Source organism: Cotesia glomerata, linkage group LG9 (assembly GCF_020080835.1).
Source record: "Cotesia glomerata isolate CgM1 linkage group LG9, MPM_Cglom_v2.3, whole genome shotgun sequence".
Classification (NCBI taxonomy): Eukaryota; Metazoa; Arthropoda; class Insecta; order Hymenoptera; family Braconidae; genus Cotesia; species Cotesia glomerata.
Genome location: NC_058166.1, coordinates 19,784,564 through 19,811,231, shown reverse-complemented (window position 1 = coordinate 19,811,231; position 26,668 = coordinate 19,784,564). Strand labels below are relative to the sequence as shown.

The window sequence follows — 26,668 nt, the reverse complement described above, 5'->3', positions numbered from 1 at the left end:
ATTTTTTTTTCTAAACAATTTTAAAAAACTACTTTGTAAAAATTAAGGGAATAAAAAATGAACAAAACGATGAATTAATTTATTTAATTTTTTATTTAAATAAATTAAAATTCAATATACAAAAAAATTCAATTGTTGACATAATAAATTTTAATCTTAAATTATACAAACAAATATTAATAATTCAATTTATATAATGATTGGACGTTATACGTTGGAATGCACGTATGTTTGGTCTAATAAGCAATCCCATAATTTAATAAACGCGCTACAGGATTTCCTATTAATTTTTAGTTCAATTTTCGTTGTAACATCTATTTTGATTGAAAAACAAAAAAAAAAAAAACTTTATAATTTTTTTAATAATCCGACATAAGCCAATAAAATCTATCAAATATTGTATTATCTAGTTATTGAAACAGTTTGAGATTTAAATAGACTTGATTTGAAACTTTCCTATTATTTTTGTCAAATAAAAAACAAATAATCAAGAAAAAATAATAATTAACAATATAAAACAATGATTAATTAAATTTATAGGCTTTAACAACGATATTTTACTTATAAATTCTTATAAACGACAAATATTTAATAATATTTTATTATTAACAAATATATTTTCATTCAGTGCTTACTATCGTTAGTATATAAACGATTCAAGTGTCTAAATATATAATAATATATTTATATTTAAATATATCTGTATATTAAACAATTAAAACTGCAATAACCCATAATATAAAAACTAATAATTACATAAGCATAAATTAATATTAATTGTATTATTCAGCAATTCCTGATTTTGATTGACAACTTAATCGTTAAATATATAATGAGATTTCTTTAAAATAAAATAATAAATCAAATAATATGTACAAATTAAATTTTTATCTAAAAAAAAATAGACAGTAAGAAATATATGATTGTAATAATAAATATGTCGTGCGTAAGTTCAAAGACTGATTAGAGTGTACATTGTCATTTTAATTATAATTAAATAAACTATATCACGTTATTAATTATTTTAATATATATTTTAATTATTTCATTTTTATATAAGAAGCCCAAAATTTATTTATTAGCTTAAGAACCTTGAAGTTGATCTTGATTCATCGGGGATCTAAATAACATTAATTACATTTAATAATAATAATAATAATAATGATAATTATTATTATTATTATTATTATTATTGTAATTGATAAATTTAATTAAAAATATATTGTCTTACCATGTATCTTTGGTGTCACTAGTGTGGTTAAAAAATTTCATAATATACTGCACGAAATAGACGATAGCAATAACAACAATAGTGTCTACGCAACTTTTAATCATACTTGGATTGTAATTTTGTTCCCGTTGTGTTCGCTGTCGAATAGCTAATTGTTCTATTGAGCGTTGAATACGATTTAATTTTTCTCCGTGCTCAGCCATTTGACTCTCGACTTCTTTTAATGAATGCATCATCCTTTAAAATATTTATTAATTAATTAATTAATAAAACAGTTTTTAATTAAAATCAATTGTTATAAAAAATAAAAATAACAACCTAGCTGCAGAACGTCGTCTTTTACCAACAGACTGACTCGAATCAGAATGAATAGCTTCGGAGGAACTTGCAGAATCATGAGGATTTTCTGCCAAAGGTAAATTATTAGACAGCTGCCTCTTAGATGACTTGAGTACAGATAACGAGGAACGCGACTCCGCCTGTAATAACGGCATCTGAAATCATTATTGCCGTCTACTCGATAAATATAAACAAAATGTTTTGTTTAAACAAAATTCTCACGTGTTGAGCCCAAAATTCGTGATACTATTCCATTACAAATATTAATTTATACATTTTTTTTTTTTTTTTTATTTTTTATTTTTTATTTTATCCGCGCAGTCATAAACAATTATGAAACAAAATAAATTAATCATTGAATAAAACATCTAGACTGAAAATAATACAGTAGAGATGACATGCGATTTTAATAAACAATATTTATCTTTATTTGGTATTTGAGATACTACTCTCGTCAATTATTTAAACATTTATAATTAATTAAATAAATATTTATAATTTTTAAGTATACCTGAGACTGTGGATCGGCTGAAACAATACTTCCGGTTCGCATTATCGGAGTCTTGTGGCGCGTTTTTGTGCGTACAATATAATCTTGTTCGTATTGAACTACATCATTTCGTGGATCCCATGGTCTAATGTCAGCATGTCGATAGATCCAATTACCTGTTATTATATCCTGTAACATTCAATTCAAATAAATATAACTAGGAACCTTGCAGTCACTATGTGACTGCCGTGACTTGTCAACTATAAATAAATAAAATTTTGCTTTATTAAATAATTACTTTTGTTAAATTGCACTGTACTTTTTTAAATATTGACGTTTTTAAAGATATAAGCTCATCCCGATGTTGTACTCATCAAGAGCTTCCATTTGAGTACCCACATCAATTTTTCATATATTTTTTCTATATTTATATATATTATATATATTTATATATGAAAAATATATCAAAAATGCATGTGGGTACTCAAATGAAAAGTCTCGATGAGTGTAACATCGGGATGAGCTTATATCTTTAAAAATGTCAATAGTTGACAAGATACAAGGTCATTTCTTAATTATGTATCTAGAGATATAACATTTTTGAATGCAGTCTAAATACTTATCACCATAAATTGACTATTGGTGAGAATGATATAAAACCTTGAAAAAGCACAACTCCAGGTCAAGGACCTTTCTAATAATAACAAATTTAATTTATCATATTAATACACTGGCCACAAAATTTTTCTTATTCTCTTAATAATATAGATGATTATGATAAATGACGAAAACAAACCTGTACAAAATATTTAGGAATCCATTCGAGATTATTTAGTTTACGTTCTTTGGCACGTTCACGCTGAGCCTCTTCCAAGGCCGTCTTAGCTTCGGTAGCTACTATCTGGTCGTCATTATTGATGGCTTGTGTAACTGCGAGCCATAATTTTTGGCTTTCCCACTCATTTTGGGATTCTATCGGGACTGTGTATTTCTTCAGACGTGATCTTCTTACTTCCGGAGTCGAAGAAAACAAAACACTTTCTTGCTACAATTTTCAACCAATTAATTACAATTAATTTATCAAAAAGTAAATAATTAAATATGCTTACTCCAGTTCTCTTGTCAACGATATTAATTTGTCCGTCCCAGTAACCGGATATAGTGCCCAAAGTTTCTTTTCCGAGCTTTATTCGACCCACCACTTGGTTCATTTGTTCAGCACCACCCAAAAATGGCTAAAAATTTTATTTATGATTATAAACAAATAAATCATAAAAATTAATAATATAATTTACCTTTAATTTAAATTCAAGCTCCGTATGGTAACCCGTTTTTTCGCAAATAATATTTATTTTGCCGCCGAGTTCCATGGACAAGGTACCCATAACTATTCCCTTGCAGTGAGCATAGGGAATAGTCATAGAGTAATCCTCGCCACGTGGAAGCATCGTAAGCACAGCTGCACCATCCAAAACAGCTGACGTTGAGTTACCATAAAATTTAGACTTTGCTATTATCGTTGAACTTATTGTAAAACCGTCTTGCCGGTTTGTTACATAAAATCCCGAAATTGGTGGATGGTGGGATATCTAAATAATTAAATAAATTTATTTTAAATTATTTGATTTAATTGGTAATTAAATTGTTTAAATAAACATACTTGTTCAGCGAGATAAAATGTTCTTGAGCCATTGGGATGTTGCCAATAACAACGAAATGTTTCACCAAGCAGTGGATTGTATGGTTTCTTAAGACCTTGGGGCTTCTTGTAAAATCCAGATAGATACCATTTCACTACCCCTTTCATACGAGTAAATGCATCATCTTCCAGTACAGCCCTTTAAAATAATAATATTTTTTAAATAAAAATATAATAAATATTAAAAAAAAAAAAAAGACTTACTGTGAAAGTAAATCGGCATGATAATAAGAATCAGCAAGTTTTTCCAAAAAAGAACGTGGCTCGAGGATAAAAGTCGGTAATACTACTTTTGAAAGATCCATACCCGGTCTCACTTGCTTAAGAAGAAACCAGATAAGTGACTTTTGTTCATCCGGCAGCTCAGCGACAACTTCTCCAGCCTGTATAAAAAATAGACGTATATTATTAATCGATAATTTTATTTTTACTCAGCGGCGTTTATGTTATAATAATTATAAATTGACCTAATAATTAAAATGAAAATAATTACCGATCCCAAAAATTCATTTTCATTAGCAAGATACGGAGTCTCGCAAATAGTGATTTCTTCCTCCTTGACAGATCCCTCGGAATCAGAATCGGTACCGCTGATTTCAGCATCAGCAACGACGCCGTTCTCCGGTTGACTGATATCGTCCAGGTCTGTATGTAAGGTACGAACAGGATCTAGCGTTACTACTCGTCGGGCTTGACACTCTAGGACATGGATCGAGGGTATGGTCATGCGTCGGGTGGGTGAACAACAGCCATACAAATGGGACGACGAGGGTGATAAGTATCTACTGTACAAGCTACCGTTATCAGACAATAAACCCTCGCCGTCAGAGCTACCGGATAAATTTTTATTATCTATTGACGGCGGCGTTGACTTGCCGATCAAGTGCTTTTCCCAATAAGCCACTGCGTGACAAAGTTGCTGAAAGACCGGGGTCGGCGAAGGGCACAAGCTTTTGGATGCGGGGCTTTTGTTACCCGGGGAATAATGTGATGGCGGACATGACAACAATCGTCTCTGTGGTGTCGTTGGTGTCGGGGGGATGTAGCGGCTTAAATTTATCTGTAGAGACTCGTCCAGTTTGTAATCTGTCAGTCGGTCATACCAAGCGCCAGCAATTATTGAACATTATTAAAACCGATTAACCATTAGTTTTATTCTATTATATTATATAAGCTACTAATTAATTTTTATTGTTAATTACTAAAAAGCCATTCATTTTATTAGTATAATTTTATATTATGTTGCTAATACTGTACCAATTTATTGATTGTTTTTATTTAGATTTTTGTAAATAAATTCTGAGGTTAATTTATTAATTAATAGTAAATTGGTTAACTTCACAGACTGAATATCTATGACGCGTTAATATTTATTTTTAGATAGGCATTTTTTTTTTTTTTTTTTTTTTTTTTTTTTTTTTTTCTCTTACAGTATCAATTATTTTATTTAACTTTTTTCGAATGTAAAAATAATCAATACTGCATGTATGTAATAAGTTCATAAAATTAAAAATAAAAAAAAAAAATTACCGTGGTCATCAAAGTGTTTCTCATAATCAGCTTCACTCCACTGAGTCTCGTGTGTTGTAGTTGCATCGTGTTGCGGCGAACGCGGCAAAATACTAGTAGATCTGACGATAAGCGAAGAGCAACGTAGAGATAATTCTAAAGCGTCGAGCCAACATTTACCAGCAGCCTGCGATGGTGCGCGAAAAATTAAATGAGATGTTGGCAATGGTTGTACTACGGCTCCTGCAATAAAATAATAAATTAATAAAATAAATAAAATGACCATGTGTCAATAAATAAAAAAAAAATTACTGACTCATAGCTTCTTTTTCAGGCCCCCGTGGTGCCCAAATAGATTGCTCAAGTGGATGAAATAACTTGAAACAAAATCCATCTTTTTTACTTGGTCGTTCAATTACTTGACACGTATTCAATAAGACCGTTCCGACCCAGTGACTGCTCTAAAAATAATAATTATCGATATTTATTAATTTTATTGTTTAAATTGAAATAAATTAAAATAGTTTATTTAGTTTTTACCTTTATCTTTGGACTTTTATAAAGTAATAATAAACCTGGCTTGAGTATACACCAGAGTTTAGTCCAACTTTTTAGAGTACCGCGTACTTTGAGCCAGTCACTCATAACAACCACTGTCGGATCTTTTAATGAGCTCAATAATTCATTTGCAACACGTTTTTTTTCAATTCGGTAATTTTTACGCTGTGCTTTGTACGATTCTTTTCTCGTTAATTTTCCATCTCCCTGACAAATATATTATTTAACAAATCAATTAATCTTATATAATGATAAAAGGTTTCGTCCAATTACGTAAATGACGTTAATTCATTAATTACCTTGTCGGTGGTGGTATCGATTTTGAGAGTACTCTCCCCCATCGCTGATAAACCTTAAATATATTTTTAGAACATTTGACATTTATCCAACATTTATTAAACTCCAAATTATCATTAATATTATTCTTATTATTGTTATTATAATTGTATATAAAATTAATACATTACCAATGGCATCTTAAGCAAATAAATGGCCTCAAAAAAAACTGCAAGGCATGTTAGGTATTTTTTGTTTGTAGTGTAAATAAAGTAAATAAACTTAATATTTTATTTAAAGAGTGTAATGCGTTTAAATGCAAGTTTGTAAATGCCCCGAAGCATTAGTTTAATAATCACACTAGAGTTTAATTGTTTTTTTTTCCAATAAAACTTTATGGATTAAATTATTAACTCGCGTTAATACTAATTGAAGGTGAAAAAATAAAAAAGTGTATTTAAATAAAATTAACATTTTATAGAATGGTAAATATATAGGTATGCCGAGAGAACTCTAGAGTGATCGAATAAATGAATAAAAATAGAAGCCATAATTTAAATGCCAATGGATGAACATTTTAGTAGTAATAATTGTTAATTGAATTATTAAATAAGTATGATGTATGTGTCATAGTAGTGATGAGCTGATGAGTATTGAGTAATAAATAAAGTTTTATTTGAAAAAGTATAAAATACCTGGTGAAAGCGGAGGACCAGGAATATTAACATTAGCTGTAAGTGATTCTGATGATGGTAGCTTTGACAACTGAGCTGACTGGGCATTTACGCTGCCCTGCCGGGGTCTCCGCTCGTCTCCTGAAGCTACATTATTTGTTAAAGTCTCATAAATCCGATTTCCTCTACATATTATAGTCTAGAGTTTGTGCTACCGAGTTTTTAATTTATTTTTCAGAAAATTTAATTAATTAAACTCGAAATTTTTCCCCGAAATTTAATTTATTTAATTGAATCGGCCGTTTAAAAAAATAAATAAATTACAAAAGCTAAGTATATTATTCCATCTTACCTTTTTTACGAAAAATTCCCCGACTACACATTAGTTAAAAAAAAAAAAAAAATTGTGCTTGTTTTTAATTAAAAATAACTATGGAGTAACAATTAACTAATTAATAACGAATGTGTATTTAATTATAAAATATAAATAGCTTGACAGTAATGCGAATTGTATAAGCCGAGACAGTTAACTGAAAGCATGACAAAGTTTAAAAGCCAGGCGACATAATAAAACAACAACAGTGACAATAATAAGGCCTTACCGGCAAATATAATATATAATAATGAAGAAAAAATGAGTTAACAACGATAACCACCTGTCCTAAGGCCTGTTGATGTATCGATTAATATCTTCATATACGCAAAGTTGGTCAACTCAATTCATATTAATGAACTTACAGCTAAACTTTTTTACTATTTTTTTACTTTAATATCATTTATTACTTTATTTAAACTTCTAGGTCAATAAAAAAATTCTTTACCAAGGACCAAATTATTTTAAAATTTAAATACCAATTAACAGTTTATACTGTCATGTAATACTAAGAAAATTACTGGTTACTTGTTTATTAGATAGACGACTAGACTCTACCACCGATCCCATTAATTAGTCCCGTGACATGCGATGCAACCGTATTATTATTATCAATAAAAGATCAAAAATCAACAGGGGAAAAAAAAAAAAAACAGCCTTAAGCAATAATATAAAAAGCGTTTGTAAAAAAATACTCATTTTATTTTAATTGTAATTTATTTAAATTTAAATTATTATCACCGTCTAGCAATTTAAATTTCAAATTAAGTATTGTATTAAACAAAAGATAAGCCGGATTAGATTGTTTCCTTATCAGTAAGGTAATTAAATTATTAAACCGTGAGTGAGTGATAATAAAAAGGTAACTTACGATTGTTAAAAGAACGGCTTGTTGGTGGTGTCATTGTTCTTAAATCATTAGAATGTCCAACTGATGATGATTGCGATTCATGATGATGACTTTTTTCCCCTCCGGGTACCATTATTGGTTGAGAGCTCATTTTTATAATCTATTTTCCCAAAAATGATTTAAAATAAATACGGCAACAAAATAATAAAATAAAATAAAATGCAGGTCAACTGATCAATAAATATTAGGCCGCAATGCGGTTAGATCTATAAATTACTTACCAATTTATCTGAGTTTTAACTGAACCGAGTCACTTGTCAAAAATATTATTAAAAAATTTTATTTATTATTTATTTATTTATTGGATTAGAGTTCAAAGATTAATAGACAAATTTTTTCGAGATGTTGCAGCCCATTATCACGTAGTTAGCTGCACAGATGTCCACTCTGCTGATGTCCAATAACTACTGATGACGAATCACTGTAAACTATTAAACAAATGTTGTACTACGTGTCCAAATCCCGGGAAAATAGTTAGATACTAACCGTAACTGAAAATCTACTATTTTAATAATCATATATGCCCAATTTCCCAATAGATTATTTTTTACACTCCACAGCTTTATAATATACGTACACAGCAAGTCTCACACTGGCTAATTGTCTACTGGTTTGAGTTAATTGTAAACAAATGTATGGCTTGTTGCTATTGTGTTGCTTGAATTGATACACTGATACTCTTTAATAATAATAATAATCATGATAATGTAGATAATTATGATGATGATGATGATGATAATAATAATAATAATAACAGTGATGTTCGTTTGAGAGCTGCATGACGTTTACGTTTAGTTTGATCAGAAAACATCTGTAGTAAAGCTGTAATAAAAATGATCATTTCTTTTTGTTGGCAGCACTGAGCTTACTTTTCGGCCTTTTCGGTGCGCAAGCGTCGATTTTAAATATTATTACAAACAAGTGTTGATGTTGAAAAATTGATAAATAAAATTTATAATTATCAAACAGAAATTTTTTAACAAGGTAAATATTAAAATTCTTACTTTTTTTTAATTAAATTAATCAACAAGGTTATAATTTCTTACTTTCGTGCTGGGTTTAATTAAAAATGTGTATAATTTAGATTTATAACCTAAAAAAATAGTTTGTTTACTTACGAATAATTATTAATAATGTTTTAGATAAAAAATGGATGAAGTAATAGCCTGTCCTCCAACTTACAAATTAAATTTTGCTGAGCAAATTTACGCCGTTGAATTTTCACCTTTTGAATGGTCGCAAAATTTAGTTTGCATTGCTTTTGAAGAGGAAGTCTCAGTTGGAAGTATTAAATTTCCGGTAATTATTTATTTTATTGCTTAACATTTATGTTATTAGCATTGTATTATAATATTTGTAATATATTTTTCAAGGACAATGAAGACGTAGAAGAAATAATTTATACTCCATTAAGGACATTCCATCATGAAACACGCATCCATTCAGTAGCTTGGAGTCCAGAAACCTCTCTAAGCGTAGTTCCTAAAATAATATCATTTGGAGTAGCTGGTTCTGATTTTAAAATCAGATTGTTCACAAGTGACTTAAATGACAAAGATGTTTTTGAGGTAAATATATATTTTATTAAATTTTTACTGTCAAATAAATAACTAACAATTTTTTAATAAAAAAATTTCTCCCAAAAAATCATTTTTAAAAAATTGCTTTTATTTTTAAAAATTTTCAAATGTCAATGTTTTTTTTTTTTTTTCTCATAGAATTTAAAAAATTATTAATTTTCATATTTTTCAATAGACTCTAGAAGGACACAAGGATTACATAAACGCGATAGCATTTGAGTCAGAGGGAGAATTACTAGCATCAGTCTCTGACGATCACACTTGTAAACTTTGGGCTGTAAAGGAAACTCCGAAGTTATTAGCGACTTTATATTTAAAATCACCAGGCATGAGTGTCTGCTGGCACAACGAGGAGTCTGGCAAACTGTTGGTCGCTGAAAAAAACGGACTGATACGTTTGTACAACGTCAGGAGCCAGAAAGCCATTATGTCAATGGATGCAAGTGTTGTTCCGCTGATGTCTGCTGACTGGAGTCTCAATCCTCTTAAAGTTGCTTGCGTTTCTGCTGGTGAATTAGTTGTATGGGATGTTTCACGACCGAGGTAATTTTAAAATCAATCTTTATTTTATTTTATTTAATAAATAATTTATTTATTTATTACAGCCGACCAGTCATAAGCCGAACACTTCACACTGAAGGAAGTTTAATAATTAAATTTTCTCGCAGCAATGAAAATTTAGTAGCAGGAATTGGCCGTCCGAATAATATTCTTAAAATAATTAATTTAAAAACAAAGCAAGTTATTCTAAGTGGCAAATTAAAATTAATTGGTGGTTTGAGTTGGCACTACAAATTACCCTACGTTTGTGCTGGTAGTGATAGAGAATTATTACTCTGGCGTATTAGTATATAATTATTTTATTTTCACCATGGAATCAACTTTTTTTTTTTAATAAAGAAAATAAAAAAAAAAAAGTAAATTGTTTTTAAATATCATTTGGGGTAAACACTTATTGCTCTTTTTTAATTTTTTTAAGTTGAGAAACCACCATCAACGCCCTCTATTGGATTGATTTTAATAAAAGCAGTATAAAAAATACACGTAACCTAAATTGAGTGTATTTTAGTATGAAATTAAACTAGAAAAAATTAATAACAATGGCAGAATTATTACTGGATCCAAATATTCGAGGCTGGGTGTTTCTGCCAATAGTCGTGATAACATTTTTAGTAGGAATAGTTCGCCACTATGTGTCTATTTTACTTGCATCTCAGAAAAAAGTCGAAATTCACCAGGTTCAAGACAGGTACGTGTCATTTTAATAAAAATTAAGTTAACCGATATTTAAAAAATTTTATAAATTTTTTGATTAAAAAAATTATTAAAAAAGTAAAATATTTGAAAAGCTACACGTGCAATTCTTAAAAAATATTTTTTAGTACTAATTAAATGATAAAAAAAAAAAAAAAAAAAAATAAAAAATGTCAGCTAACTTCTGTATCATGTGATTTTACTCCTTCATCGAGTGATGAATAATAAATAATATAAATATAAATATTGTTTATTTAAATAGTCAGGTGATGATCAGATCAAGATTATTGCGTGAAAACGGGCAGTACATTCCAAAGTCTGCATTTTTAGTACGAAGGCATTTTTTTAACAATGAAGAAACTGGGTATTTTAAAACCCAAAAGCGAGCCCCAGTGTCACAGAATCCGATGACTGATCCCAGTATGATGACTGACATGTTGAAGGGTAATGTCACAAATGTACTGCCCATGGTACTCATTGGTGGCTGGATTAACTGGATGTTTTCTGGATTTGTTACCAGTAAGTTAATGATAATTGTTTATGAAAAATAAATTAAGCAGATATTTAATAATTTTTTTAACAAATAAATTATGACATTTTGTTAATTATAAATTATTGGAGCATGTAAATAAATTATTAATATTTTACAGCAAAAGTTCCATTCCCACTGACGCTGAGATTTAAACCAATGCTCCAAAGAGGAATAGAATTATTAACCCTAGATGCTGCGTGGGTTTCATCGGCTTCTTGGTACTTCCTCAACGTCTTTGGACTCCGTTCGATCTACACTCTAGTGCTCGGAGAAAACAACGCAGCTGATACTTCTCGAGTTTTGCAAGATCAAGTGTCTGGAGCAGCTATGTCGATGCCTCCAGATCCTAAAGCAGCGTTTAAATCCGAATGGGAAGCGCTGGAGATTTGCGAACACAACTGGGCTCTGAGTGGAGTTGACTTGGAGCTGACCGGTAGTCAAACAAAAGGAGACACTAGTGACAATATTTATCATCAAAGTAGAAATCATTGATAGTCAATTTATTTCATTAATTTTATTTAATAATAATAATATAAATTTATTTGTGTGATTAATTAGTTAATGTTTATTGAAGGATACAAATCTGTTCGTCGATGTTTATTGCATGGCATATTGTCACGTATTTTATTAAGTAACTTTAAATCTATTTCACCTATTGCAATTCCTGTTTTTTCTGAACATTGTGCTATTATTGTTCCCCAAGGATCTAAAATCTGTTGATTAAATTTATTAATAAACATATAATTAATTTATACTGTCAAATATTTGTTGGGTATTATTTAATTAAATTAAATTCCTAAAAAATAATAAATAAAATGAAAATGAAGTTGGCCGACATTTCAAAATTTTTAGAAATTTTTTATTGAAAAAATTTCAATTAAACAATTTAAAAAAAAAAAATTACCCATGTAAAAAACTTGAAAAACTATAAGTTCAATTTTTAATAAATATCTTTTTAGTTGTAATTTTATTAATAAAAAAAATAAAAAATTTTTAGACGTCTGCTAACTTCAGTGTCATTAAATAAATTACCATAGCATGACCCCAACTGACTCGCTTTTTATTGTGAGCACCAGTTTGAGCAGCAGCAATAACGTAGCATTGATTTTCGATGGCCCTCGAGCGCAGCATGACTTCCCAGTGTCCAGCACCAGTTTGATAAGTAAACGCTGATGGGTATGTTAATATTTCAGCTCCAGAATTACGTAATGCTAATGACAATTCTGGAAACCGCATGTCGTAGCACTGAATACTCAAATTAAGGACAGTAATTTATTTATCTGTCAAAATTAAATTAAATTACAAAGGATACGATACTGAGTCCCAGTTTGCCAGCTGGACTGTCTACAGGATTTACGATTTTATCTCCAGCGACTACGTAATCAGACTCCATCAACCTAACACCAGTTTCTTTATTCTCCATATCAAATAAATGAATTTTCCTGTAAGAAGCGACGATTGCTCCTTTATTATTTATCACAACATGAGTGTTTGATATCTTCTCAGAACTGTCACTCCGTTTTTCATGCAATCCTCCGAGAGACAACCAGATGTCTTGCTGTTGAGCTAGTTGCTTATATTTCGACATGATAGGACCGTCTTGGGACTCGCTCATTGCTACAATGTATTTTCTATTGTCTGCTAAATAATCACAAGCTTCAGGAAAAAATGCCATCTGAAATAAAAATATTTTTTGAACTTGATTTTATAAATTAAAATAATTATTTTATTTATAAGAGTAATTACACATGCTTTACGTTGCTTAGCTTCAATGACAAGGTCCTCAACGATTGAATAATTTTTTTCTTTATTTTCCGTGGATGTCATCTGACAGACAGCCACCAAAGGATTCATAATTGTTGACATTAGTCTATGTTTTCTAATTTTACTAGAATTTTTTATTATATTTAAATTTTTAAATTAAGTAACAAATTATAATTTATTTACTTACTTGAATAAATTATTTGACAATAATAAAGTTGATGAGACTCTGCTCATTTTTTCTAAGTATCAAATTAAGATAATAATTAAATTAATAGATAAGAATTTTTATAAATAAAATTGTTTGTATGAAAAAATAAATATCAATGACTTGAGCAGCGCTCATGTGTTAAAACTTGAAATTATTATTTTAAATGACTTAGTATAGTTAGCTATACTTGACCAATTTTTAATTTTATTTAACAATTAAATTAATTCTAAAAAATTTTATTTATAATTTTTTTTTCTTATTTTTTTTTTGCCGTAATTTATTTGTTAATAGTTTTAAAAATTGTCAAATATCTGCTAAATTAATTTTCATTATTTTAAACATTATATTAAATAAAAAAGCATAATTTAGATTAATGATATTGGTTTATTTATTTTTGATTATAATAAAAAATATCACTACAAAATAATATTTCAGAAACTTAAATTTTATATAACAAAATTACTTGTAGCATTTGTTTAAACTAATAATTATTTTTCTAAAAATAATAAAATATTACAAAATGACATTTAATTAACAAAAAAAATTAAAATAAAATATTGTTACAATAATGTAAGTATTTAAATAATTATAAAATACATTAATAATTAAAAGTGTACTACATATTTTAAATAAAATGACTTATTTACAAAGTTTACAAAAGTTATTAATAATTTGATTTTTTTCCATTTTGATTATTTAAAGTAGAAGTCCAAATTTGCCTTTGAGCGTCATAATTATAAGAGCCCTGGATGCCGTGACGCCTTGGGGGGCTTAAGCGATAAGAATATTTAGGAGAAGACTTGGAATTGTACAGAGGCTTGATGTATCTGTTACCGGCATTGTAAGGACTGATGATTGAATCTTGAGGTCTGGGTAAGGGCTTTTTGGGCAGCGGAATCCAGAAGACATCTTCATCTTCATCCTCGATGGGATGAGCGCCAGTGTTGGCCACCGTGCTCCAGTTCATGTCAGGGGAGTTCGAGGAAGCGTACACGTCACTGTCAGAATTTTTAAGTGAAATACTGGTTGAGTTTGAGTTGTAAATACTCTCGTGGTCGCTGAGGTAGATTTCATGTCCGTCGTCAACCGGATGAACGGAAGAAATTAAAGAAACGTCGCAGCTCTGGTCAACACTTCGCTCTAAAACGTCAACCAGCTTTCTGACAAAGTTGCTGGACCCCGGAGTTGATTTTTGCTTACGGGAAACCCGACACTTTTTACGAAACTCCTCGATGATGTCCAGAAGAAGTCCAGAGTTGTTAATCTCGTCTTGTTCTTCTTCCTCCTCCTCTCTTCTGGGAGGTTGACGTACAGGAGAGCTGGTATATCTGATTCTTTGTCTAGCTCTGTAACGTTTCAGAGCCTCAGTAGTTTCTCGGCAAGGAGTACGCTTGCTGTAAGATAGATTTGGATCATTAACCTCGCTGAGTTTAGCCTCGACTTTTTGTTTTGCAATTTTTTGACTGTTTTCCACAGAATTTCTGGTTTTCTCACTGGAGTTTTCAACCTTTTCTCCAGTAGGAATACCACGTATCTTTTTAAGTTGCTCCAAATAAGCCAATTTAGTATAATACTCCCGTTTCTTTTCTTCAATAATTTTCTTCCTCAAAATTTCAGCTTCAGTCGGCTCCGAATCAGCTTGGATACACTTAACAGGATAAGATTTTGCAGAAACTTTTGATTTTGCAATATTGACAACAGTTTTTATCGGCTCAATCTTCTCCCGAGACTGGTCAGAATTATTTTCAGAGTCGCTTTTATTAAAAGTCCTCTTCTTCAAAGTCTCAATAATTTCCAGGACCAATTTATTGGGCCGTCTGGGTCGCTCAGCTTTGACAATCTTCTCCAAAGTTGACGATTTTTTGTTAGTTATCAAGAAAGTCTCGTTGAGCGTTGGCGAAGGTGTTGTTCGACTGGAGCTTCCTTCGCTGGTTTCTTCAATTGGCATCAGAGAAGTCCCAGATTTAGAGTCGACTGGATAGAGATGGAGGTACGTAGAAAATTTATTTTTCAACTTTTTGTCGACAAAGTTGTACGACGGGTCGCTGTCGTAGGCTGTAGTGCTCAATGTCACTTCATCGATCATCGCGGTGTTGTAGAGCTGAGGGGTTTTGCTTTTCTCGTTCGTCACTTGTGTGTTTGAATTGTTGAGCCCCTCTGAGGAAGTCTGAGACGATGCATCGGTTCGGCTATTCTCCAAGTCTTTCTTTGGAGGGAAGACGATGTTGATGTTTTCTATCTTCCGAGATGGTGATAGTTTTGGAAAAGTTTTGCTAATGTTGGTTTTTACCTTCCGAACGGGTGGTTTTGGTGGTTGCGCTTTTACACGCTGGTCGAATGATGTTTCAAGCAAGACTCCTACGGTTTGATTGTGGTTATTATTAACAACTTGCGTTGGTTTTGGAGTCGGGTATGACGTATTCATACTAAATCGTTTATCGTGAGAATCTGTAATTAAAATAATTTTATAAATTAATTTATTAAAAAAATTTATTAAAAAAAAAAAAATTATTTAGAATAATAAATTAATTATTAAAACTTACCACTTAATTTATGGTACTGCATTGGTGATTTGCCGGATGAATTCCGCCAACCTGAACGTAAATCTGGAGAATTTCTCAGCAATATTTTCGGCGCCTTAGATGAATTATTCAAATACCAATCTGGTATCGATAATTTTTCCAATGATCTCTGGACTCTTACTTCGGCTTCAGTTAACATTCGCCGGTTTACTTTACTCTATAAAATAAATAAAAAAAATTATATTAATAAAATTGTTCACTTATAAAAATTATCTAGCAATCTTTATCAATAAATTTAATTAAAAAAAAAAAAAAAATAAAATTTAATTGTTTATTAAAAATTTACCTTGACATCCGGAGAATCAAACATATTTATTTTAATCCAACTTGTTGACTCAGCCATTATAATTATTTTAATAAATATTCAGCACTTGAATAATCACAAAAAAAAAAAAATAATTCACAATTTAGCTTAATAGGTATTATTAACTTTAGAAAATTTTTTCCAGTAGTTTTTAGTTACTGCAGAAACTTAATAATTCACTGAAAACTGAAGCTACGATCAATACTGTTCGAAGACTTGGAAAATACTGATCATTTTCTTGCGGAAGTGAAGCCTGCAAGCAATCTTAGACTGTACTTAACAAATAGTAGGGGTGACATAAAGGTAAGCAAATTTTTCTGACCAATAACAAGCCAGCGGCTAATCCTGGTGTACTCTCCCGGAGACTCAGGTAATATTTCAAGTACGAGGGTCTGCAATGAGCAGCAGGCCTTGAAAAATTTTCGGGTATTTTCGTTACAAGTAATGAATTTCTTGCTATACTACTGTTCCTTACACTTATACTTACTGGATTAAAGAGGAAGTATTTATGGTTTAAGTATAGGCACAAATAAACTCAATGGTCTATGGAATTATCATAAATTATTTGTAGACCATGACGCTTCAGGTAATAAAATTTCAATTGTTCTCCCTTGGGTTTTAACTTTCTTATTCGTCGGGGAATTCTGTCGCCGGACTTTAACTCAAATGTATATTTAATGAAAATATCAATTAAAAATACAGTGTACTATTAAATTTAGTTGTATTGTAATTTGAGTGAGTATTGCTTGGAAATAAAAAAAAACAAAATAAAATAAAATATTAAAAGTCCATTGGCTTTGCTCATCAATATCTTCTTTAATAAAAATAAAAAATAATTCGCTGACGCTTAAATAAATTTGTAACATATATATGGAGGTGGAAGAGAATGTGAAAGGTGGGATCTCCTTGACAATTTTTTATACTTCAACTCGTATGTCTAGTAGATATCAAGAGCTCATATGAGTAGCAAACACTCGTATGATTTAAAAAAAAAAACTTTGTTATTAAATAATATGTCAATTTGTCTTCAATAGTGAGTTTTATTTTTATTTTTTTAATTTACTGATAAAAATAAATAAACAATGCGTTAAACCAAATATTTAATACCTAAAAAAATTGTTTATGCAAATAATAACGGGGGTTTTTTTTTATTTCAATTGACGACAATCGTATAACAATACTTTAAAGTAACAGTCTTTGTTTTAAATATTTTCATTTTATTTAAAAATAACCACGGTATTTTTTTTTTTAAATATTTATAAGTGTGTTAACTCGAGTTAGAGAAAGACAGACAGGTGAAAGTCATATGAATAGTTATACTTTTTAAAGACGGTCAAGAACGTGAGCGTTATTTCACGTACACTCCATATGAAAAACTTAAATGTTTTATAACAAAATTATTTTTTTTTTTTTTTTTCAGGAAATGGCGTTAGTAAGATCATATTTAGCCAGAAAATTGGAAAAAATAAGATTTATAAGCAATCAAACATTGAATACATCTAAAGAATATTTGCAAGATGATGTACAGACAAATTTAAAGCCTTATGAAGAAGTACCTGGTCCGAAACCATTACCAATACTAGGCAATACATGGCGAATGTTTCCTATTATTGGTCAGTTTGAAATCGGAGATGTAGCGACTATTTCCCAGATTTTTTACGACCAGTACGGTGAAATTACCCGTTTAACAGGGCTGATAGGTAGGCCAGACCTGCTCTTTGTATACGATGTCAACGAAATTGAGAGATTGTATCGTCAGGAAGGACCAACACCTTTCAGACCTTCAATGCCTTGTCTTGTTAAATACAAAAGCGAGGTCCGCAGAGATTTTTTTGGAGATCTTGGTGGCGTTGTCGGAGTGTAAGTTTCTTTATTTTTACTTTTTGTAAATACAGGGAAGATTTTAATTAATTGTTTTTCCAGACATGGGGAGCCGTGGAAAAATTTTCGGACTAGAGTACAAAAGCCGATTTTACAACCGCAGACTGTCAGAAAATATATTTCTCCTATTGAAGTTGTTACTAATGATTTTATTAATCGGTAAATTTGTTTTTTTTTTTCATAAGTAATGTTTTTTTGTATACATTTAAATACTTATTTTTAGAATTAATAAAATAAAAAATTCAGAAGATGAAGTTCCAGCAGACTTTGATAATGAAATTCATAAATGGGCATTAGAATGTAAGTTTTAATTGTTTTTTAATTAATAATTTATTTATGAGAATTTTTTTGAAGGTATAGGAAGAGTTGCGCTCGATGTAAGACTCGGGTGCTTAGAAGACAATTTAACAGATAATTCGGAGCCACAAAAAATAATAAACGCTGCTAAATTTGCTTTGAGAAATGTTGCGGAGTTGGAATTAAAAGCACCGTACTGGAGATATATTCCTACGCGTCTCTGGTCGCGTTACGTCAAAAATATGAATTATTTTATCGAGTATGGCTTTATATAATTTTTTTTTTTTATTATTTTATCTGTAGTAAGAATTAATTTTAAATTTTAATTAGAGTGTGTATGAAATACATTGATGCAGCGGTCGAGAGGCTGAAAAATAAAAAATCCGTCAGCGATTCCGAGTTGTCAGTCGTTGAAAGAATATTAGCCAATGAAAAAGATCCTAAAATAGCATACATACTGGCTCTTGATCTTATTTTAGTCGGAATCGATACTGTAAGTTAATAAAAAAAAAAAAATTCAATGAGATGCAATTAATGAATCAATTTTACGGTGACAGATTTCGATGGCAGTTTGCTCGATACTTTACCAAATAGCGACGAGGCCAGAGGAGCAGGAAAAAATTTACAGAGAACTAAAGACGATCTTACCGGATCCGTCTGTTCCTTTGACGATGAAACATCTCGATCAAGCTGCTTATACTAAAGCTTTTGTCCGAGAAGTATTTAGGTAATTTTAATGAAAATTAAGTTAGCCGACATCTAAAAATTTTTAGAACGTTTTTTTATTGAAAAAATGATTACAAAATAATAATAAAAAAAAAAAATTTCATTTGTAAAAAACTTGACAAACTGTAAGTGCAATTTTTAAAAAATATTTTTTAGTTCTAATTTAATAATTAAAAAAAATCAAAAAATTAAAAACGTCGGGTAACTTATGATGCTAAAATTAGCCGATACTCAACAACTTTTGATTTTTTTCATTATTTAAATTAGAATTAAAAAAATTGCACGTATAATTTTTAAAATTTTCTACATGTGAAAATTTTTGTTTTAATTTTTTAAAAATTATTTTCCAATAAAATAAATTATAAAAATTTTTAAATGTCGGCTAATTTAATTTTCTTGACTAACTTTAGTGTTATGTAATTTTAATTATTTCAAATTATTAGAAAAATATTTTTTATTGATTAATTTTCAGAGTTTATTCAACTGTAATTGGAAATGGACGTACATTACAGAATGATACGGTTATTTGTGGATACCACATACCTAAAGGGGTGAGATATAATTAATAAAATTATATGGAGGGCTTATAAATTATTTAAATAAATTTTTATCAGGTCCAGGTTGTATTTCCGACAATAGTCACGGGAAAAATGGAAAAATGGGTGGAAAATGCCCATGAATTCAAACCCGAGCGGTGGTTAAAAGAAAATGAACATAAAAAACTTCATCCGTTTGCTTCTTTGCCGTACGGACACGGCGCGAGAATGTGTTTAGGACGTCGATTCGCTGATCTGGAGATTCAAGTACTTCTTGCGAAGGTAATTAACTCTTAGTTGATTGAAATTAGATTGCTTAATTAAAATTAAAAATATTTTTTCAGCTTATACGAAATTACAAACTGGAGTATCATTACGAACCACTTAACTACAAAGTGACATTTATGTACGCTCCTCATGGAGATTTAAAGTTTAAAATAAGTAAAAGATAATATATTTGGCTTATTAATTATTGTTGAAATATATTTTAAATAAAGTGTTTTATTTTTAAATTATCGTTTTATAAATTTTAGTCTTAAGGGTCCTTTTGGGGTGTACAGAGGGTTTATATGGTAGTCCATTTTTTCATAGTTGTATTCCAAACGATACTTTTGAATAATCTGAAAAATAATTGTATATTATAAGGTCTGCTTCACACTTTCTATTTAATTAAATGAAAATTAGTAGGCCGGAAATTGCGTGGATAGTAAAATCATAGAGCAGAACTGACGAAATAATTTTTACAATTATTATTTTGTAAAACCGAATAAACTCAGAGTTTAAAATAAAAATAGTAGCTGTTGAATTTAAAGAGTTAAACACAAAAGTCGAGACTTTTATTTTGACTGGAAAATTTCACGGTAAGATTTTTAAATAAGTGTCTAGATATTATTTCTTCAGGTTAAGACCATTGTCCAAGAGTTTTGCCATTCATCTTCTGTTTTGTCGCCAGTCTATTCAAATATACCTAATTTTTAAGCCTCAACTCTTGTCACCTACATGAAAAATGTAATTGCTTGTCGGATAAGTATTTAAAATATTTATCTTCCATCAAAAGATAGTAAAAAGTAAAATTTACTTAATTTCTTTATAATAGTTTTTTGAAAACTAAAAGTGAGTCAATGTCAAATCATAATTACAGACCTTTCTAATTACATACCTTACTAATTACAACAATTATCTCGAGATCTGCGAACCGCCGTCCAAGACACATCCGTCGTCCGAAACCAAATGGTAATGATGCAAAGGAATGATGACATTGCCGTGAATCATTAGTGTCGTAATTCATCCATCTTTCTGGAATGAACTTGTCACTTTGTTTAAAGTATCTTTCTTCATTACTAATTACATAGTGTTGAAATACCACTTGAACCTGAAAGTCAAAGGATAGATCCTTTAAATTCAAGTTAATTTAGATTTTTAAAGTGACTTACGCCTTTGGGAATGTGATAACTCTTTATCACGGTATCTTTGGTCATACATCGTCCGTTTCCAATCACTACCGGGTACATTCTAAGAAAAATAACAAATTAATAAAGATAATATTTATATCGCATTAACTTAAATGACTACCTTAAAGTTTCTTTGACGCATGCTTTCAAGTACTTTAAGTTATCAAGATGTTTTCGTTTAATTTCCATATCTTTATCAGGAAGCTCTCGTTTTATCTCTTCAAACAATAGCGCCTGTTTATCTGGACTCAAGGCCAGTTGATACAAAATCGAGCCTACTGCAGTCGCTGTCTATTGATTGCAATTAACAATAATAATAACAACAACAATTATATTTATACATACGGGTGTATGCTAATTAAATGACCTATTAAAACACTTACAGTGTCAATTCCTACGAGGAATAAATCAAGCGCGAGAACTGATGCCAAATTACCATCTCTACTGTCATCGATCTCGAGTACACGCTCCAGTAACGAGAGCTCACGACTTTTGTCTTTGTATTTTGATTTCTCCATCGCTATTTTTGTGTATTTCATTGTAAAGCTTAAATTAGATAGATAAGAGTTTTATTTGTATTACATTTATTTTTTTTACAAAGCAATAACACTTGAGTTATTTTTTAAATATTATAATGACACTGAAGTTAGCAGACGTCTAAATAGTATATTACACATCTAGGGCAGTAAAATAAGAAATGTCTCAGATCACATGTAATTGTTGTCCGAGGCGAAGCCGAGGTCAACAAACATGTGATCTGAGGCTTTCTTATTTACTTCCCGAGGAGTGTATACTATTTTTTTGTCCGACGAAGGCGGAAAGCGGCAACTTAGTTTAGCGCAGCGGGACGAAAGTTGCCACTTTCCGCCCGGAGGGCAAAAAAAATTTTTTTCATATAACCTGAATTGAAAATGTGAGTTTCAATGCCTGTTGAGCCAACCGAAACTAGACAATTTCAGATCAATGCGACTGTGCCGGGCAGGTATCAATTATTTCTTCCCGGCGCCGGACAGAAAATGACGATTTTCTGTCCGCGAGGTCAAGTTGCAGCTTTATTTTCAATCCTATCAATTGTTTGTTTATTTTATACCTTTATAATTGTCATTCTAACTGTTAAACTGTACTGACATATTATAATTCTGTTATTAAGCATAAATAAGAATGATAAAAGAAAACTTGTCAATTTACGAATAATGTTTGGTAAAAAATAAACTATTACTTTTTATTTTATTATAAGTTTCATAATAAAATGGTATTTTCGCTGTTCATCTGAAACTATTTAGTTCTGGTTGGCTCCAAACATTGAAACTAGCATTTTTAATGCAACTTATATGAAAAATATAATGTGTGACGCGGGATGAAACACGATTTCAGGCAACTTCACTCTGGTCTGAAATCGTTTTGTTTCATCCCTAGTCACACAATATACTATTATTAATTAAATTACAACTAAAAAAGTATTTATAAAAAATTACACTTATAGTTTTTCAAATTTTTTATATGTGAAAAAATTTTTTTTAAATTGTTTAATTGAAATTTTTTCACTTAAAAATTTATAAAAATTTTTTAAATGTCGGCTAACTTCATTTTCATATATATTATAAACATTTGTAAAGCTAAAATTATTAAATTAATTAAATAAAGAAGAAAATAATTTACTTGAAGAGTTTATCCAATGCGCAAACGTATTCATGATACTTGGGGGTGTAAAATAATTTCCAAAAGGGTATTTTTAATTCAAGTATTCCGACATTGGTGAAAAAAGTATGTACGGCGTCTATTAATTGCTGTGTTTCCAAATTAGCGTCTTCATCCATGCAACCAAGACGTAAATCGAGTGCTACTTTTGCTATAGCTGATAATAAAAATTAATTAATAAATTAATCACAATTATTAAATTAATAAAAATATATTACATTCAAGCGACCACTTGTTTATTTCATTTAAAAAATCATCCGGAACTTGATTTTCTTTATTTTTAATCCTTTCAATTCTGTAAATAAAATTTATTTATATTGATATTAGATAACTTTTCTATTAATTTATCAATATATAATAAATAATAGTTATTGCGACCTTTTAATAAAATCAAGGCTCGATTCTTCAATTGCACTGACATATAAACCGACAATTCGTGGTTGAAGCATTATTTGTTGCACTTTGCTGCGAAATTGATACCAACTTTCACCGTGTCTAAAAAAAGCATCTTAAATTACCTCTAATTTTCTTATTATATCATTTTATAAAGTAAATTAAGGTAAATAAAAAGCGGACTTACGAAGCAATGACACCAGCATTGCTTTTAAAAAAATCTTTGCGCAACACATGCTTGTAGTAATTTAGAGAAGGCATAGATGGACGATGAGGCATTATTTCTTCTTGCCGGAATATTTTCTGTATTTCATCTGCATCGTAGAGAAAAACCATGTCTGGTCTGCCCATAAGACCTTCTATTTTTACAATATCACCATATTGTTTGAACAATCGCTTGGATACTTTGTCGATTTCTTGGATTTTAAAGTCACCTTTTACAAACAACATTTAAAAGTTACATAAATATGTCTCTTAAATTTATACTTTTGAGTAAATAAGTACTCAGTGTATTTAACACATTGAATAAATATATTCATATTATTATTGTAATTACCTATGTAAGGAATGAACCGCCATGTGTTTCCCAGAAAGGGAATTGGTTTAGGACCAGGAATTTCCCTGTATGACCGTACTAAATTATATTCTTCTGCTGTTGTTGTTAAATTATCTATTGTGGTACTTGAATAATTAACTTTTTTCACAAATAAATAGTTTTTAAAGTACTGGAATTTATTTAAAAAATTAATTTTCAACATTTCTTCACTTTACTTAACACTTAAGAACATTACAACTCACAACAGTTTGATGGCTGGGAAATTAATCTATTGTTACAGTGAGCTGTTATATGTTATTGTTAAAAAACCCATTGAGTACTGAGTTTCTTTTTAGGTCTTAGCGAGAATACTCCGGAGAAAAGTTATAAAACAAAGTGGGAGGGAAGCTATTGTATTTCTGATGGGAAGGAGAAATATTAAATCTCCTTCCGAGTTGACGAGCTCAAGGAAAAGTGATTGTATTTTTAATTTAAATGTATCAATATTTTATTTTAATTATTTTTAATTTGAAACTAGGAATTAATTTAATAATTAAGACATAAATTTTAATCAAGTTTTTTTAAACTTTATTTTGTTTATTTATAATATACTATTAACTAAGCCATTAGTTTGCAGATAAAATTCTCGTTGATTTTACATTAAAGACAAAAATACGATCTAATATTTACAAATCAAGTGTGTACAACATAAGCTTCTTTTTAATAATATTATCATTGTTATTTGTTATTATTATTATTATTACTACTATCATTATTATCCTTTTAAAAATAAAACCTGACATTCGTCGCAATAGGACACAACTTTGTAAATAATATCAGTCCGATATTTCTATTAAAAAACACTGAATAAATATGACAAATGTGTCCGCAAAAAATAATGTTTACTCCTTATTATTTGTTTCACATTGTGTCCAGATACAACGAACGGTACTAATAATAATAATAATAATAATAATAATAATAATAATAATATTATTAATAATGATAATACAAATAATTATTCCCCGTGAAAATAATAACAAACATATACGATATATAATAATATCTTCATTTATTTAATAATAATATTAATATTAATAATAATAATTATATTTATGGAAAGAATCTAGAACACTTATGATATATATTAATCAGTATATACCATCAGTTTGAAATATTAGTACATAGTTTATCTATTTACAGATGAATATTGCCTACAAGCTAAATTTAGCGATGTAACGCAATATTGTAATTATTAATAATAATATATATATATTTATATTTATATTTTTTATTGTTATTCTTTAACATATTAATGATTTAATGAAATGTGTATGATGTATCCTATTTAAGATCGCGATTTACGTGTAATTAAATAATTATTATTTTTGTAAATAATTAATCTAAAAATTATTAATTATAATTACGTGTTAAAACAAAACTCAATTGTTTAACGGGATTACTTTTTAAATTTAATGGATATATTTTGTAATAATAATAATAATAACCACTGCACTCTCGATAATAATGCTCATCATGGACAATTTTATCTTTCTTCTTGTTATTATTTTACTTTTTAATATATATATATATATATTGTATTATTATTATCATTATTTAAAATTTATTTTACCATGCCTCGAATAGTTATAACTTCTCATAATACATTTTTATTTTTTAATATTTTTCTACACATATTCATTATTTTTTTCATCGATAACTAGATTACGACCAACTTAGTAGATTTTAAGGACATTTCTTCCCAGTTCCCTCCACTTTTTAACATTAAAATATCAATAACGCTTTACAATATTAGTTCCACGACAACTAATATCTGTAATTTGATCCCATCGTCAATTGATCCCACCCGTGTTGTGTCCTTTTATCATGGATTTTGTGTGTTTTAATCTAAAAATATTTATGGGATCAGTTGTCGTTGGGATCAATTGTCGCTGGGATCAAATTACAGGTTTTAGTTTTTGTGGTATAAGATTCGATTACTGGGATCAGTTAACGGCACACCATAATAATATAAAAAAAAAAAAAAAAAAAAAAAAAAAACAATTTATTGAATAATTAAAGGGTTGATATTCTATAAAAAAAAATTATTTTGAAAAATTTTTTCTCGTTAGAAGTAGAGGGGGCCTGAAAATCTCCTCAAGCGAAGGTCTTACTACGTTACTTATCGTTAAATAATATTAGATCGTTTAGATTTTTATTAATTTATTAATTTTTGTTATATGCAACGATTACTGTTGACTTAAAAAATTCAAAATAGTCTTGGTTTTATTATAAAAAGCATTGCGTATTAATTTACGTATTTCAAACTGATAAATATATATTATTCATTTAACTGTCCATGTGAATAAATGTGTCTATTAATTCATTAAATAATAATTATTTTTATTTTAGAATTGTGGTAATGGAAAATACTCAAAATTCTTATAAAAATTAAAGTCAACATCTTTTACTATATTTAAAAAAAAAAATTTATTTTTTTCATAATTTTTTGTAAATTCCATTACCATTCACATTGGAAAAATTAATACATGCGGTACAATAAAATTGCAAAAGTTATATTTATAATTTTTTTATTTAAAAAAAAAAAGAAAAAAAAAAGAAATAGAGTAAGAGTGAAATAGAACCTTTGTTTATTTATATTCTATAGGACGGTCAGAACTTTTTGCAATCATTCACTCTGCACCATTTGTTATTATAAATGAAAGATCAGCAAAAAGATTTTAGTTAACTTAAATAAATAATATTCATATTTATATAATTTTAAATCAAGAATATTTGCTCAGCTACATATCATCGGCTTCTTATTCATCTCTTTTTAAAATTGTTTATAGCTTTATGTAGATGATG

General features: G+C 29.2%; 7 protein-coding genes across 21 annotated transcripts; 3 read left to right on the top strand and 4 right to left on the bottom strand.

The window, feature by feature from the left end:
* Nucleotides 1–127: 127 nt before the first annotated feature.
* Nucleotides 128–8,865, bottom strand: LOC123272009 (oxysterol-binding protein-related protein 8). 11 transcript variants are annotated; one of them, XM_044738595.1, is made up of 20 exons: nucleotides 8,546–8,864; nucleotides 8,281–8,487; nucleotides 8,021–8,159; nucleotides 6,798–6,923; nucleotides 6,126–6,178; nucleotides 5,809–6,033; nucleotides 5,585–5,729; nucleotides 5,290–5,511; nucleotides 4,636–4,845; nucleotides 4,253–4,404; nucleotides 3,964–4,142; nucleotides 3,721–3,898; nucleotides 3,356–3,649; nucleotides 3,170–3,295; nucleotides 2,857–3,105; nucleotides 2,082–2,249; nucleotides 1,793–1,816; nucleotides 1,550–1,710; nucleotides 1,232–1,468; nucleotides 128–1,120 (listed from the first exon to the last, which is right to left on the bottom strand). In XM_044738595.1, coding segments are annotated over exons 3-20 (2,880 nt in total). In that variant the 5' UTR covers nucleotides 8,151–8,159; nucleotides 8,281–8,487; nucleotides 8,546–8,864; the 3' UTR covers nucleotides 128–1,119. The 11 variants fall into 11 exon arrangements, 10 of the variants coding, with proteins under 10 accessions (XP_044594530.1, XP_044594533.1, XP_044594531.1 ...); XM_044738598.1 differs by having other exon boundaries at nucleotides 4,735–4,845; XM_044738596.1 differs by lacking the exon at nucleotides 1,793–1,816.
* A 34-nt stretch (nucleotides 8,866–8,899) lies between these two features.
* On the top strand, nucleotides 8,900–10,709 carry LOC123272025 (nucleoporin Nup37). Of its 2 annotated transcripts, XM_044738628.1 has the most exons (6): nucleotides 8,900–9,043; nucleotides 9,202–9,358; nucleotides 9,433–9,627; nucleotides 9,815–10,182; nucleotides 10,245–10,453; nucleotides 10,619–10,709. In XM_044738628.1, the coding sequence occupies exons 2-6, from the start codon at nucleotides 9,209–9,211 to the stop codon at nucleotides 10,672–10,674; spliced, it is 978 nt and encodes a 325-aa protein (XP_044594563.1). In that variant the 5' UTR covers nucleotides 8,900–9,043; nucleotides 9,202–9,208; the 3' UTR covers nucleotides 10,675–10,709. The 2 variants fall into 2 exon arrangements, with proteins under 2 accessions (XP_044594563.1, XP_044594564.1); XM_044738629.1 differs by lacking the exon at nucleotides 10,619–10,709 and having other exon boundaries at nucleotides 10,245–10,547.
* Nucleotides 10,665–12,187, top strand: LOC123272028 (ER membrane protein complex subunit 3). Its single transcript, XM_044738632.1, has 3 exons — nucleotides 10,665–10,888; nucleotides 11,156–11,412; nucleotides 11,544–12,187. Exons 1-3 carry the CDS (start codon nucleotides 10,740–10,742, stop codon nucleotides 11,915–11,917), a joined length of 780 nt encoding a protein of 259 aa, XP_044594567.1. The 5' UTR covers nucleotides 10,665–10,739; the 3' UTR covers nucleotides 11,918–12,187.
* LOC123272027 (deaminated glutathione amidase) lies at nucleotides 11,909–13,517 on the bottom strand. 2 transcript variants are annotated; one of them, XM_044738630.1, is made up of 5 exons: nucleotides 13,377–13,517; nucleotides 13,172–13,313; nucleotides 12,738–13,100; nucleotides 12,458–12,670; nucleotides 11,909–12,138 (listed from the first exon to the last, which is right to left on the bottom strand). In XM_044738630.1, the coding sequence occupies exons 1-5, from the start codon at nucleotides 13,421–13,423 to the stop codon at nucleotides 11,980–11,982; spliced, it is 924 nt and encodes a 307-aa protein (XP_044594565.1). In that variant the 5' UTR covers nucleotides 13,424–13,517; the 3' UTR covers nucleotides 11,909–11,979. The 2 variants fall into 2 exon arrangements, with proteins under 2 accessions (XP_044594565.1, XP_044594566.1); XM_044738631.1 differs by having other exon boundaries at nucleotides 13,172–13,304; nucleotides 13,377–13,471.
* A 524-nt stretch (nucleotides 13,518–14,041) lies between these two features.
* On the bottom strand, nucleotides 14,042–16,542 carry LOC123272013. Its single transcript, XM_044738609.1, has 3 exons — nucleotides 16,266–16,542; nucleotides 15,941–16,136; nucleotides 14,042–15,845 (listed from the first exon to the last, which is right to left on the bottom strand). Exons 1-3 carry the CDS (start codon nucleotides 16,320–16,322, stop codon nucleotides 14,062–14,064), a joined length of 2,037 nt encoding a protein of 678 aa, XP_044594544.1. The 5' UTR covers nucleotides 16,323–16,542; the 3' UTR covers nucleotides 14,042–14,061.
* Nucleotides 16,543–17,226: 684 nt separating this feature from the next.
* Nucleotides 17,227–20,179, top strand: LOC123272018 (probable cytochrome P450 301a1, mitochondrial). Of its 3 annotated transcripts, none has more exons than XM_044738616.1 (10): nucleotides 17,227–17,316; nucleotides 17,704–18,143; nucleotides 18,207–18,323; nucleotides 18,388–18,464; nucleotides 18,519–18,720; nucleotides 18,792–18,954; nucleotides 19,019–19,188; nucleotides 19,660–19,738; nucleotides 19,802–20,005; nucleotides 20,068–20,179. In XM_044738616.1, exons 2-10 carry the CDS (start codon nucleotides 17,707–17,709, stop codon nucleotides 20,173–20,175), a joined length of 1,557 nt encoding a protein of 518 aa, XP_044594551.1. In that variant the 5' UTR covers nucleotides 17,227–17,316; nucleotides 17,704–17,706; the 3' UTR covers nucleotides 20,176–20,179. The 3 variants fall into 3 exon arrangements, with proteins under 3 accessions (XP_044594551.1, XP_044594550.1, XP_044594552.1); XM_044738615.1 differs by lacking the exon at nucleotides 17,227–17,316 and adding an exon at nucleotides 17,400–17,624; XM_044738617.1 differs by lacking the exon at nucleotides 17,227–17,316 and adding an exon at nucleotides 17,401–17,578.
* Nucleotides 20,180–20,208: 29 nt separating this feature from the next.
* LOC123272017 (probable cytochrome P450 49a1) lies at nucleotides 20,209–24,322 on the bottom strand. Its single transcript, XM_044738614.1, has 10 exons — nucleotides 23,822–24,322; nucleotides 23,453–23,699; nucleotides 23,251–23,367; nucleotides 23,091–23,167; nucleotides 22,834–23,029; nucleotides 21,558–21,720; nucleotides 21,296–21,465; nucleotides 21,157–21,235; nucleotides 20,883–21,095; nucleotides 20,209–20,343 (listed from the first exon to the last, which is right to left on the bottom strand). The coding sequence occupies exons 1-10, from the start codon at nucleotides 24,021–24,023 to the stop codon at nucleotides 20,236–20,238; spliced, it is 1,572 nt and encodes a 523-aa protein (XP_044594549.1). The 5' UTR covers nucleotides 24,024–24,322; the 3' UTR covers nucleotides 20,209–20,235.
* Between the last annotated feature and the right edge of the window lie 2,346 nt (nucleotides 24,323–26,668).

What these genes read in the sequence shown, in the direction of transcription:
- LOC123272013 (XM_044738609.1), bottom strand. Translation starts at nt 16,322, where the DNA reads ATGGCTGAGTCAACAAGTTGGATTAAAATAAATATGTTTGATTCTCCG. An exon ending in TTGATTCTCCGGATGTCAAG is followed by an intron (nt 16,137 to 16,265) that starts GTAAATTTTTAA and finishes TTTATTTTATAG; the next exon opens with AGTAAAGTAAACCGGCGAAT. An exon ending in GCAGTACCATAAATTAAGTG is followed by an intron (nt 15,846 to 15,940) that starts GTAAGTTTTAAT and finishes TTTTAATTACAG; the next exon opens with ATTCTCACGATAAACGATTT.
- LOC123272025 (XM_044738628.1), top strand. Translation starts at nt 9,209, where the DNA reads ATGGATGAAGTAATAGCCTGTCCTCCAACTTACAAATTAAATTTTGCT. An exon ending in TGGGATGTTTCACGACCGAG is followed by an intron (nt 10,183 to 10,244) that starts GTAATTTTAAAA and finishes TATTTATTACAG; the next exon opens with CCGACCAGTCATAAGCCGAA. An exon ending in ATTACCCTACGTTTGTGCTG is followed by an intron (nt 10,454 to 10,618) that starts GTAGTGATAGAG and finishes AATTTTTTTAAG; the next exon opens with TTGAGAAACCACCATCAACG.
- LOC123272009 (XM_044738592.1), bottom strand. Translation starts at nt 8,150, where the DNA reads ATGAGCTCTCAACCAATAATGGTACCCGGAGGGGAAAAAAGTCATCAT. An exon ending in TGGTCCTCCGCTTTCACCAG is followed by an intron (nt 6,179 to 6,797) that starts GTATTTTATACT and finishes AATATATTTAAG; the next exon opens with GTTTATCAGCGATGGGGGAG. An exon ending in TTCCTAAATATTTTGTACAG is followed by an intron (nt 2,250 to 2,856) that starts GTTTGTTTTCGT and finishes TGAATGTTACAG; the next exon opens with GATATAATAACAGGTAATTG.
- LOC123272028 (XM_044738632.1), top strand. Translation starts at nt 10,740, where the DNA reads ATGGCAGAATTATTACTGGATCCAAATATTCGAGGCTGGGTGTTTCTG. An exon ending in ATTCACCAGGTTCAAGACAG is followed by an intron (nt 10,889 to 11,155) that starts GTACGTGTCATT and finishes TTATTTAAATAG; the next exon opens with TCAGGTGATGATCAGATCAA. An exon ending in GTTTTCTGGATTTGTTACCA is followed by an intron (nt 11,413 to 11,543) that starts GTAAGTTAATGA and finishes AATATTTTACAG; the next exon opens with CAAAAGTTCCATTCCCACTG.
- LOC123272027 (XM_044738630.1), bottom strand. Translation starts at nt 13,423, where the DNA reads ATGAGCAGAGTCTCATCAACTTTATTATTGTCAAATAATTTATTCAA. An exon ending in GCAAACTGGGACTCAGTATC is followed by an intron (nt 12,671 to 12,737) that starts GTATCCTTTGTA and finishes TTGAGTATTCAG; the next exon opens with TGCTACGACATGCGGTTTCC. An exon ending in TCAGTTGGGGTCATGCTATG is followed by an intron (nt 12,139 to 12,457) that starts GTAATTTATTTA and finishes TTTAATCAACAG; the next exon opens with ATTTTAGATCCTTGGGGAAC.
- LOC123272017 (XM_044738614.1), bottom strand. Translation starts at nt 24,023, where the DNA reads ATGTTGAAAATTAATTTTTTAAATAAATTCCAGTACTTTAAAAACTAT. An exon ending in AATGCTGGTGTCATTGCTTC is followed by an intron (nt 23,368 to 23,452) that starts GTAAGTCCGCTT and finishes TGCTTTTTTTAG; the next exon opens with ACACGGTGAAAGTTGGTATC. An exon ending in TGCGTCAAAGAAACTTTAAG is followed by an intron (nt 21,236 to 21,295) that starts GTAGTCATTTAA and finishes TATTTTTCTTAG; the next exon opens with AATGTACCCGGTAGTGATTG.
- LOC123272018 (XM_044738616.1), top strand. Translation starts at nt 17,707, where the DNA reads ATGGCGTTAGTAAGATCATATTTAGCCAGAAAATTGGAAAAAATAAGA. An exon ending in ACTAATGATTTTATTAATCG is followed by an intron (nt 18,324 to 18,387) that starts GTAAATTTGTTT and finishes ACTTATTTTTAG; the next exon opens with AATTAATAAAATAAAAAATT. An exon ending in AATATGAATTATTTTATCGA is followed by an intron (nt 18,721 to 18,791) that starts GTATGGCTTTAT and finishes AATTTTAATTAG; the next exon opens with AGTGTGTATGAAATACATTG.